A 12,350-nucleotide genomic window follows, 5' to 3' on the forward strand; every position below is an offset into this window, starting at 1 on the left:
ACCAACACCGAGGAATTGTGGGTAACACAGTTCAAAAACTGGGAGAATCACAGCTGCCCACTTATATTCACTGATGAACTACCAAGAAACAACATGACAACTCCATAGCTAGCAATATGTAAGATGTTCTTCGTCTATAAAGAACACTTTTGAAGTGAACACACATTTTTTTTAAAATCTAGTTTATTAAATATTGCTTTTTGGGGGTCATGTTTACAACAAGCCCAATTTTTAAATGTTTCAAAGCAGTCATATTAAAATACAGTGTCAATATAAAGTTTGTCACAGTTTTACAGTATTCAAAAAATGACAGACCTGCCCTTAAAAAAAAGACTATTACACCAAGACATAAGAAAAAACATTTAAATAAACAAATTTGGCATTTTCATAATCTTTGTAGTATAAAACAGAATATTAACTCTATTTACTGGCAAGCGGATACATAAATCTATTAAGAGATCGAAATGTCTCCTTAAAACATACAGAGCACTGTACAAAAAAAAAAAAAAAATCTGACGAAAGTGCATCCCTGAAAGTAGGCCAATCCACTGTATTAGCTCTTTAAAAAATGTGATACGAGAAATCGTCTCTTCCATTTTATATAACTGAAGGCTTTATTTCAGAGAAATGTTTTTGCTGCTTCATTTTTTACCCTTTGCTTAAAAATAGCCTATGGACGCCCACCAGGGGGCAGTGTAAGGTTAGCCATTAAATCGCGAACAGCTGCAAAGATTGTACATTCACCTAGAACAAGGGAAAGAAACACAAGTTAGCTAGAGAAGTTAAGCTGAATTGTGGCAGTGATAAAGGTAATCAACAACACTTCAATTTGCCAAAGGGTGTGCCACAACTCAAATTTTGCAAGTAAATACAATTATGTTCAGGTGAAACTGTAAACCATTAACTTACACCATATAAAACTGCATTATCCTAACCTGTCAGAAACTGTGCAACCAGCTAGTATGGAAAATAAAAATGTGAACATGTTTGTGAAGCACAGGATGCCACACACTACCATTAGGATTACTCAGATGCTGCAAAGATATTCTTTGACACAGCAAATAAGGCCAGGTTTGGCGCAACATTGTTGGTTTTCTGCCAAAAATATGTGGATTCAAAACCCTGCTCATCAGCCTATCATTGCTTGCATGGTTTTTAGAGGACAGAATGCAACAGTCTCCGTGTGTGCTGTTTGGTGCATCAATAGGATATAAGAAATTACATTACTAAAGACTGAGTGGTCCAGGAGGAACTATGAATGTATTATAGGCCACACTTCTAGAAGAGAGAACCAAATTCTGTTTGTAGAGGAGAAGAAACAATTAGTCAGTTAACACTCACTGGCTAATTAGGACTCACATGTAATGCAGGAGTCGAAGCTGCCTCAACTGCTTATTCTTAGTGATGAAGGGCCAGCCTTCACACACTACTACTAACAGGCACTGATACTAAGCATTTCATACAGTCTTCTCTGAAAGTGGTCAAATTTTTCTGTTCTCTTCTTAAAGTGTAAGTACAAAATTAGATTAAGAAAGTAAACACCTGATGTCAGTGATATCTCAGAAGTGCAATCTATAGCAGCATACTAGTGAAAAAAGCAGTTTCTGCTTCCATCAGTAATAAGCTCCTTTGTTGGTACACACTTTAACACAAGTATCAACTATGATTTCAAGACTAACATCTTAAACTCTGTTTTTAGGTAAAAACAATCACAAAAAGCTACTTGAATGCTGAATCTGGAGTTGTTTTTTTCATCTTACTTGTTTTTATTATGAATGAATGATGAATGGATTGTGAATGGATTTAAAGATCTGTTTACAGAAGAATATTTCTAGAAGGCAGTATGTCATTTACTGCAGGATTATACTTCATTTTACAGTTTCAAAGTGGACAAAGCAGTGAAACGTAGCCATGGAGTCTTCTGTAAGATCAGTTTGAAAGGCATAATTTATTATTTCTATGCCATTACAGTATGGAGTTATGAGACAAAAGTTGCTGCAGTTTTAAAACTGCAAATGCCAATTATGACCTTTTTCCACTTTCAGTAGTCACATGGGTAATACCATTAGTTAACCAATGGCTCACTAGTAAAGAACATGTTTTGTTCCGTTACATTTGTGATGCAGAAATGCAGTCCCCTCCTGAATCAGCGTTTGCATGGCAGAAATTAGTTTCTCTAGAGCATGCATGGATTATGGTAGCATGCACAATATTCCAACTGCTAGTGACACGCAGCATGGATGTTGGTTAACTCACCTTTATTTATACCCAGGTGGAAACAAATGGCTAACCCTCCCAACTCGCAGTTTACCTTAGCGCTGATCAGGGGTTCAGGATGAAGTGTTACCAAAGTAAAGGCAATCATTTGAAGAGGCATCATCCACACCACTTCAATCCTATCAGCTGCTCCAGTGTAGTTAAATTTTATGTGTATCCACACAGTGCAGTTTTTGAGTCTATGTTGTAATGCTACACTAGGAACATGCTGGCAATTCTTTTTAAAATATTAAAGCCACCATAAGCATTTTAATTACTAAACAAATATACAGTTAACAAGGATATCCTTGAAGAGGAGGAAAAGTTCTGTGAAGAAGGTTAGTGTCTTGGGTAAAATTTTCATACCCAAGAATAGAATTGTTAAAAAAAGAATCACTTTTCAAAAGTTTCTAACACTTTTATTAAAGGAAAAGTGAAACTGATTACAAAATGTTTCTCACAGAAACAAAGCAGGCAGCACAAGATAAAAGATACAGTCAAGGTGAAATGTTAGTCATGGGATACAGAAAGTATAAGCCAGTGCTGTTAAGTTGTTACTTTATGGTAATTTATTAGTAGTTCCATCTTCCTGGCCCCCAGGCTTTCCTCAGAGAAGTGCAGTTGAGAATAAGACAGGTAGGAAACCTTGTAACAGTAAATTACAAGAATTGGGAAAACATTCCTACAGTGCAAAATAACTAACACGCACTAGTTTTCACAGCAATATATACACAGGGCTCACATGACAACACTTAAAATAGTGTAGCTATGACTACAATAGTGGGAGCCAAATTATTAAGTGCATTAAACTTTCTTGCTCAATGTCATAAAGTCCATGTTGTGTCAATAATCCAACCCTTCTGGTGCCACAGAGAGGTATATTCAACAATTTATCATTAACATGCGTTAATCTGAAACCAAGATTTTAAGAGATCATTTAAACGAAACCAATAAAAACATAACAATACTAATGGTAAAGTGCAATTTGAAAATTTTGAGAGTTGGATTCTGCCCATTCAAGCATGCAGAAAATGTGACCTACTGGACATGTACAGTACCTGGCCGTGGTGAATTCAGTTCTGCAAACCTCTTTAGAATATTGCTAACCATCATGGGAGCAGCAACTGAAGAGTTTTGCTGTCTGGGGATGTCTGCCTGTTGTGTTGTACCTGAAGCCATGTCATAAATGATTGGGACTATTATGCTCATGGCCTCCTGTGAAACTGTAGTCTTCTGTGTTAGCTGAAGCTGTGAACAGAACACAATGGTAACTGCAGCAATTTGGAACATACCTTTAATAACAACTATGGATATCTTGCCATATCATACAAGATCAGGGTCACTTCTTTATTACTACAATGAGTTGTATTCATTCCTCCTTTCTTAGCCCAAAAGGAAATTTAAAGCAAATAACAAAGGCTGTCAAGATAGGGTAGTCATCTGAATGTAATATTAAAAACCACTTCAAAATTGCAAACTGAAGTATGCTAGAAGATAATTCATCTACATACGCCTTCATCGAGATAGAAAATGCCAAACTAATGTATGCTAGAAATTTGGTTCTATTGCACCTCTTTACATTTCCTAATTTCCCTTTCTGTTCTTCTGGGGTAATATATGAGCAGATGTGTTTTCAACCTATGCAAACTGAGGCTGAATCGGCAATGGCGAAATAATGCAGCTTGACACTGCTTTAATTGCCATGCTCAATGTGTGGAATCCTGGATACTGTAGTTTTGTGAGATATTTAACCTTCTCTGCCAGAGAGTTCTGGCACTACAACAAACTTCAAATCCCAGATGCCATAGCACTGAGCCATGGCAATTAAAGCAGTGTCAAACTGCATTATTTCTGCAGTGCAGATGGAGCCTAAACAGTTCAATAGGAAACTCAAGAAATTTAGAAACAAGCACTTGCTTTTAACAGTGTTGCTTTTAACAGTGTAAGTCTTGTGAACTAAACATATGTTAAGGTCATGTTCACCATTGCCAGGTTTTCACAGGCAAAAGTTCAAAATGAGATAACATCAGTTGTATTACCATTAGGTGGAAATTTTAAGTGCAATAACAGCACAATAAACAAATGAAAACCACCTGAAGCTCACCTACAGAACAGCTTTCATAGTGGCAGCCACCTTTCGATGGTACATATTTTACAGAAATACACATTTTAAAGATCGTAAGAAAAACTTCTGTAAATAAAATATAGGATTTTGCTTCCAGATAACTCTTGAAATAGTCATAAAAACTCAATGTGTTAATCACAAGCTCTTGCAACAGAAAAGCAGGCACTGAAAAAGCAGTTAGGTGTGTTTACATGCAATTCAAGCAGAGGGCTTAATCTAAACTCAATTCGCCATTTTAATAGGATGTGCATAACAAGTGCATAATAAATGCTTAAGCACTGGCTGAGATTGGGTGGAAATCACAGTTAGATTATATCTTACAGATGACTTATCCCAGTACCAAAGATCACAACAACATAAAATACTAGAATCTGACTCTACTGCTTTACTTACAAAGAACAACATTTTGGATTTCAGCACAACTGCAGGTGTTCCTGGAGGTGCAATTGGTGGAGCACTTGGAGGAATTGTCAAACAAAACTGTACATTCCATTTCAGCTGGCTTGCCTGATCAGGAAACTGTTTTAGTAAAACATGCCACAGAAATAAGACATATGAATTATCCAGTCTGAGTTTTGAAAATAAATATATAGAATTTTGCAGTAAGGGTAAAACCAGCTTACCAGCTCTAGTTTCATAATGTGTACACAGTCCCGGAGAATATGTGTAGGTGCTCCTAGTAGCTTTGTAAAGGCTATTAAAGTGTTAGCTTTGAAGGGTGGTCCTGCAACCTATAGAAAAATGCAGCCTGTTAGCTATATTTCTCCAGTACTGCTTTATTCAGCCCATTCTCAAAACACAGCACAAAGTCCTACCGAAACCAAGACTACCAAAGGCAAGAATATAATTCCTATGCTGCCAGTACTCAAAATCTTAGGTATCTCAACTTCTTCTGCAACACAAACACTAGAAAATGAGGTGAAGTCACTGAAAACATGCACTCCCCCAGTTCACAAGGAAGCCAAGCAGCATGGGTCTGTCCCACCCTGGTTCAAGAACATACAAAAGGGATGTAACATAGAACATCAATGCAAGCCCTGAGAACCTATAAAAAAGGGATGGGGAAAATAAGCCTGTGGGCCCCCCCCCGGGGGGGGGAGGAAATTATGTATTTCTTTATGCCACGGGGTGGTGGTGGTGGTAGCATTTCCACCATGTTGGGAGGTCCCTAGGCACCATCAGAAATTATTTGCTTCTTCCCAATTTTTTTGGTCCCCAAACACCCCCTTGGGAATGTGTGTGTGGTATTTCCATCAATTCCCCCCCCCCCCGGGACCAATTTAGGCCTAGAAGAGGCTTAAAGGGGGGGGGGGGAAGGAAATTACTTATGCTCATTTCCTATTGTTAAAAAAAGGCCCTTCCAAGGCCCAAAAAAGCCTAAAAACATGATGTAAATGCTCCCAGGAGGCATTCAGAAGCAAATGAAAATATTTTTGTAGGGAGGTGTGGCCCACCAAGATTTCCTTGGAGGTTAATGCACCCCCCCTACTCTTCCACAGCAGCCCACCCCTGCTACAGAAATGTGCTCTGCATGATTTGATAATCTCATGTAAATCTCATGGAAATGAGCTAAGACCACCAGAGGCAAGATGCAATTTCTGTTAGAATTATTTCACCTTTCATTTATGTTTGTTTCGCACCATAGATCACTGCTTGTTCACTTTGTCTATGAATACCAGTCCAGATCCTTTGCATTCTTTTTTAGGAACTTCCATTTCTTTTTGGAGAACTAGGAGAGTGAAGCAGTAGGATGGACAGATGCAAAGGATTTGGACTGATTTTCACAGACAAAGCTAGATGCCAGTGCTCCATGGTGAGGAACAAGGAATCATGAAAGATGAAATTCTATAAGCTCCCTCTTAAATGTTGAAAGGATAATTGTGGAATGTTTATAGGAATGTCCATGTGACTAAACCTTACTGATTTGTTGAATTAGTTGCACTCTACATAGGTTTCCATGTGTTACCATGTATAACATTAGAAGGCAAAAAAATATTAACAATTACTAATAAAATAAGATGAAGTACATACTCTGGTTTCAAAGAACTTCTCCAAAACTTGTAGTTCTTCTTGTTTCCACTGCCCTGCAGTTTCAGGTGCTACTTTTAGCTGCAAGGTCTGGTTAGTTTTTGGGTTGAGGGCAACTCTACACTTCAGGGCATCGGTCTTGAACATGATCACACCTGGTTCATTGGAGTTGATTAGCTGCAGCTGTTTTTAAAAAGCCAAGATAAGTGAATGGAATGAAAGACAAAAGCTCTTTGCCACACTTGATTCTGGACAGTACAATTTGTTTAAAAGTAAACTGAAGACATCTTAACACTTGCTGCATCTCAAATAGAATTAAACTGTCTGAAGCTCAGAGCAATTCTTGGGTTTGAAGAAGTAGAAATTTTAAACTACTTTAAAGCAACACACACTATCCTCCAACTTCACAGTGAACAATAGATTTCATCCTCACTCAGCAGACTGTACTGTCTGCTATAAATCCTGTGCTTCTGTGAAGTGCTTTTTTGTCTCCCCCTTAGCATATTCTGCAAAGCAGTTTGAATAAGTAACTAAATTGATTATTTACATCACTGTTTACTGCCTATCAAAGTCTGTTCCAGATGCTTAGTGAAATCATCCTTTAATAATAGTCTTACATCACTAATAGAAAACATCTTTTTATATCTAACTTTTAGTCTCACTAGCAAAGGTTTGGCTTGGAGATGAAAGTGAGTGTTTCCTTGGTACCTGGCTGCTGTACGCAGAAAATTCACAATGATCTCTTGTGGTACCTTTTCTACCACTGTCTTTTACGGAAACACAGGAAAAGATGAAGTGACTGACAGACAGAACTGCTTCACTCTAACCAGAAAGGGCAAGTAAGGACAGGAAAGAGGCTTTGTGTTATATCTTCTTGGCAGCTCTCTTATTGCCTTCCCATTCTTCAATAATCTCATTTGATCTTTTGGCACAAACATGATTACTACTCCAGTAGACCCTTAACACACTTTCTATACCTACAACTATAATAAGATAAGTTGCAATTATATGCACCCCCCCCCCCCTTTATGGGAACGGGAAGCAAGGGGAATTAGTAGTATTCCCCTTTCCCCAATGGGAAGCTGAGTAGCCTAGAAACCAAAAGAAAGTCTGGGTTTGAGTTAGACCAAGTGATTTAAAATGTTACAAATAACCCCTCACAAAATAGTATGTTATATCTTAACTCTCTATTATAATAACTTTTACACTCAAAATGGAAAATCTCTGTCAAGCCAGAGGTGGTTGGACTGCAATTCTCATCAGGTTGAGCAAATCTGGCTAATAGTGGGGCACAGTAAGAATTGCAGTTCAACAGTATGAAGCCAAGCCCCACCCCACCCCATTTCCTAATTCCAATTCTTATTTTATTTATGGGAAATTTGTGGACTTTAGGGCAAATTGAAGTTGATGCATGAACTGAACTAGTTTTTTCCCAAATACAAGCTCTAAAAAGGGGCATTTGAGTTTTTTCCTTATCAACCCAGCATTTACTCAGAGAAGATTCAGAATAGTGAACAAGTTGCACCTTCCATCACTGCAGATTAAGACACATCCAAGTCCAATCTTAGTTTGCTTAAGGTAACACCAACCTCAAAACACTGAACACTGAAAGGGAATGTTCAACCCTCAAGATGCATGCCACAGAACTCTTTATAATGCTTGCATGCAGAAATCCACAATGCACAAAGATTTCTTGGCAGATAACATATTGCAGAATGAAATTCCTGCAGGTACCAACTTGAAAACCACTGCTCCAAAACTTCAACAGTGTGGCAAGTCAACTGTGAGTACCAACAACCACACCCCATTTCGCACTTATCTTAAAAGGCAGAATGATCAACACCAATCACGCTTTACATACTTTTCAACACCTAAACAAATAAATAGCTTCTTAAAAAGCAAGACTTCTAATGCAATTGAACCCATGGAACACAAACTAGAAGAATACATTTAAAGTTCTGCAATTCAGCCACTGCCTAAGGAGCTAAGCATTCTGCTCCCGCAAGTACCGTCTCTTGCTGGATAATCCTTTGGAGATGTCTTCTCATAATAACTGATCCAAGGAAACGTTCAAGTGGAGAGCAGAGATAGCTTCCAGCCAACCCTGGCATAAGCCCAGGGGTTGGAGAGGGCAGTAGCAGAATGTTCAAGGCACTGTGGGTGAGAATTGTGGGTATTGATGCAGCCCAAGAACGGTGAGGTAGTTTACGAGGAGGTGGCATATTGGTTGGCATTGCTTGGGAACCTAATAAGAAGCAGCAAAAAAGAATACCTTACTCCTCCTGTCAAGGGATGCACAATAATTGCAAGCAATGTTTCAATGCCAGGAAAATTCCAAAAAGACGTAGTATTTAGAAATAGCATTCTCCTCAACTCAAGCTGCAAGGAGTGGCCTATGCTAAAATTCTATGCTAAAACATACAAAGATGCCAAACAAGACAAGATTTGGGAGGATAGCACAGACCTACAAAAATGTTAATATGAAAGCCACAGCAGAAATCCTTACAACAACTTTAGTGTAAATACCATGCTTAGCAGGTTAGGCAATTGTTATAGGTACATTTTCAATTTTTACAGCTACAATCAAGGCAAAAATGTATAGATAAATGCTGGAATCCTTCATGCTGGTATTTACTGCCTGAACATCTTTCTCCCTTCTACAAATCTGAGGGCTAATGCAAGAACAGGTCCAACAGTTTTATAAATGATTGTTTATCCAAATATGTAGTGTGTACACAGCAATAAATGGAAGAATGATTATTATTAGTCTTCCCTATTTATAGGTGCTATCATCTCAAGTTAAACCTAATGTCTAGGTTCATAAAGAATCCTTCCAAGCAGCAAGGCAATACACTATGTAGAAGAAGTAGTATAATATGATAGGATGTGTTTTGTGTCATTGTCACAAGTAGAACCCATTTTGCTTTAACTTGACATAAGTGCAAGTAACACACGTCCTTACCTAGGCAAGAATTCAGAATAAGGTGGGAATTAATGCCATGACAAAACACCCAACTCTCCCACCAAGAGTTGCCAGGCAAATGGCAACGTAGATAAAATTATCATAAAGAAAGAGTGGAGAAACACTGGTCCTCTAGATGTCTTTAACTTAAATTCCCAGAAGGCCCAGCCAGTAAGGAAAATGGTAAGGGATTACAGGAGCTGACCCAAAACAAAGGTTCCCTGTGTCTGGCCTAAATCTTTCAAAATCCTGGACAAAAATCAAGAAATATGAACTTTGTATGACAGATGTGTACATGTGGTGGATATTGAAAAGCTGAAAAGTAAAAATATACACTTAATCTTTAGAAAATATTTACATCACATTATAGCCCTTACTGACTGCAGTAAATTCCATGTTGCACCTGTTTTAGCAACATATTCAAACCAAGTTATTCAAACTACTATTCTAGGATTTTAGGTAATTGTATATGCTCATCTTGGAGCTCTCAAATTTCAATGATAATTAGAATAAAATGACTGATTAAGATACTTGGGTTAGTTGTTTTGTAACACTAAAGTAAGTAACTAATAACCAACAAACCCCTGCTTGCCTTGAGTAATAGATTCAATATGCCATGTCAACGAAGATTTTGCAGTGAAATACTGAATAAGACTGAATACCCACTTCTTTGAATGGCAAGGTATCTTGCCTTTTTGTATACCCCACTATTAATACTACTTACTTGTTCCAGCTCGTGGGGAATGAGAAGCATCAGGTATTGGAGAATGTAAGGAAGGGTTGGCTGGTGACATGCCCGGCATACGTGCTGCTGGAGAGGGGCCAGAGACCTGAGGAGAGCCTGGCCAATTCCCTGTCCGTTGGCCGGGAGACATCATTGTGTATGGTGAACTAGGATCTATCGTACCTATGGAAGTGACAAAAACTGGAAGGTGGCTTTCCTTGGCACAAACATGTAAGTTCTAAGAAACTACAAATACACAACAATGGCATATAATCTTCAATAGTCCTAACTGGACATTGAAAACTGAAAACTGAATACAAAAAAATGGTCCCAATAATTTAAAAACAATTGAGAATGGTGATGTGAATGCATTTTTGGCTCATTCAGTTAGGAGAACCTTAAGGGATAGCTAAAAGCAATTTTTTCCTACAGAGAATTTCATACTGTTCAAGCTCATATTTCAAATTTACATAAGAGAAACTCTGCTATTAGGTGGACTGAAATATGATCAATAAATTAAAATAATGCTGCAATTGACTATTCATATTCCTTCAAGAACACACCATTGTTGCAAAGAAATTTTGAACCTCACAGATAACTGCAATTACTGAAGCTGCTGAGATGAAACTCAAAGTTGATGCTGAAAAAGCTACCCAAGCCAAAGAAAGCTCTTGTTACAATAGCATTAAAGACTACTGTATATACATGTGTACAAGTCGACCTCATGTATAAATTGAGGGAAGGTTTCAGGGTAAAAATCATGGATTTTGATATGACCTGTGGATTAGTAGATGATAAAATTTAAGGGGCTATAACAAAGGATGGAAAGGGGAAAACACCGTTTCCATTCCTCCTCCTTCTCTGGACCATGAAATACAACTTCCCTGGGGCTGGAGAAGAGGTTTTAACATCATATGGTGGAGGAAAGGGAGTTAAAAGGAGTATTTCTTTGATTGGAAGAGAAGGCTTTCAAATTGGATTGGGAAGGGAAAGGAACTGGAGCTGAGGGGTGTTTCTTTGATGGGAAGAGAAGCCTTTCAAATCAGACTGGGAAACACTTTCCCACACACACAAACTCCTGGCTCAGGGTATGAAGAGTGGGGCATCACGAGGGTGCTTGTTTCTAATCAGTATTAGTTTACGGACCCATACATAAGTTGACCCAGGATTTTAGGGTCAATTTTGGGGCATACATTTCTCAACTTATAGTCAAGTATATACAGTATATACATCTGTGGGAGACCAATACTGCTCTTCCATTCCTCCCTGCATGGAAACTAACTACTCTTTTTATCCTGGAAAGGATCAAAACTGCTGATGGAATTTGATTTTTAGCAATGAGAACAGCATCTGCTGAACTAAGGGATTTTGGAAACCATCTGTGTTAAGAGCTGTTCACCTCAGGACCTCCAGATGAAGGCGCCCAAGCCATGTATGCTGAAGAACTGGTTGCTGTTATTTCAGAATCTGCATCCCAAACAAAAATAAAGTGGTATCCTTTCCCAGACACAGATGAAAATGTCAGTTCATTTTGCTATACACACGTCCACCCACATTTGCAACTCTGACTTTTGCAGATCTTATTATTCACGGATTTTATTAATATGTTCTCTCTAGGAATATCTAGGTTCTGCAGTGCAACTCTATAATCAACTTCAACCAAGAGAGAGAGAACACTCCACTAGACATTTATAGTTCCTCCAGCACAATTCTGTAATCAATGTCTGGCAGACTTTGACCACAGAGTTGCACTGGGGGGCCTAGAGATTACTAGAGAGGTGTTCTTTCAGGTAAAAACATAGTGTTTTTGTTATCTGCAGTTTTTCCACATTCACAGGAGTCCTGTGCCCCTAACTCCAGCGAATGTGGAGGGACAAGTTTCTAATCAAAGTGTTTATTATTATTACTGTACATTTTGTGAGCTTACCATGTGGGCTGGCAAAGTTTCCACCTGGACCTATTGTGATTCCAAGAGATGAAGGAGAAGGAGTTGGGCCAAATGACGCTGGTGAAGGTGCTCTTAATGCCCCACTTGGAGATCCTGCAGGATGCAAATTTCCTAAAAATGCCATTCAGAAAAGGAATTAGTTATGTTTTCTAATTATTCCCTCCAAAACTTCAAGAGAACTCTGTTTGGTAAACAGTCATGATTATGCCAAGGGGCAGTCATTAATAAAAACACAGCCTGCATAAATGAGAGATTATCAAGGATCATAAGAAAGCTAAATGCCATTAACCACTATTGTCAATGGCCA

The 12,350-nt window shown here is 38.3% G+C and overlaps 1 protein-coding gene across 3 annotated transcripts in view; it reads right to left on the reverse strand.

Annotated features, from left to right (window-relative positions):
• Window positions 1-200: 200 nt before the first annotated feature.
• The window catches only part of MED14 (mediator complex subunit 14), a 53,809-nt gene continuing 41,659 nt past the window's right edge, over window positions 201-12,350 (reverse strand). For 2 of the 3 annotated variants that reach the window (XM_089511854.1, XM_089511853.1), the window contains exons 24-31: window positions 12,023-12,154; window positions 10,096-10,278; window positions 8,419-8,654; window positions 6,413-6,592; window positions 5,005-5,112; window positions 4,775-4,900; window positions 3,315-3,504; window positions 201-744 (exon numbers count right to left, since the gene is read on the reverse strand). In XM_089511854.1, the coding sequence (XP_089367980.1) occupies window positions 671-744; window positions 3,315-3,504; window positions 4,775-4,900; window positions 5,005-5,112; window positions 6,413-6,592; window positions 8,419-8,654; window positions 10,096-10,278; window positions 12,023-12,154 (1,229 nt within the window). In that variant the 3' untranslated portion in view covers window positions 201-670. The remainder of the gene's footprint in view (window positions 745-3,314; window positions 3,505-4,774; window positions 4,901-5,004; window positions 5,113-6,412; window positions 6,593-8,418; window positions 8,655-10,095; window positions 10,279-12,022; window positions 12,155-12,350) is intronic. The other variant, XM_089511855.1, reaches the window with a different exon arrangement.

The sequence above is a fragment of the Sceloporus occidentalis genome, unplaced genomic scaffold (assembly GCF_023333645.1).
Source record: "Sceloporus occidentalis isolate IW3139 unplaced genomic scaffold, rSceOcc1.0.p SCAF_2, whole genome shotgun sequence".
Taxonomy (NCBI): Eukaryota; Metazoa; Chordata; class Lepidosauria; order Squamata; family Phrynosomatidae; genus Sceloporus; species Sceloporus occidentalis.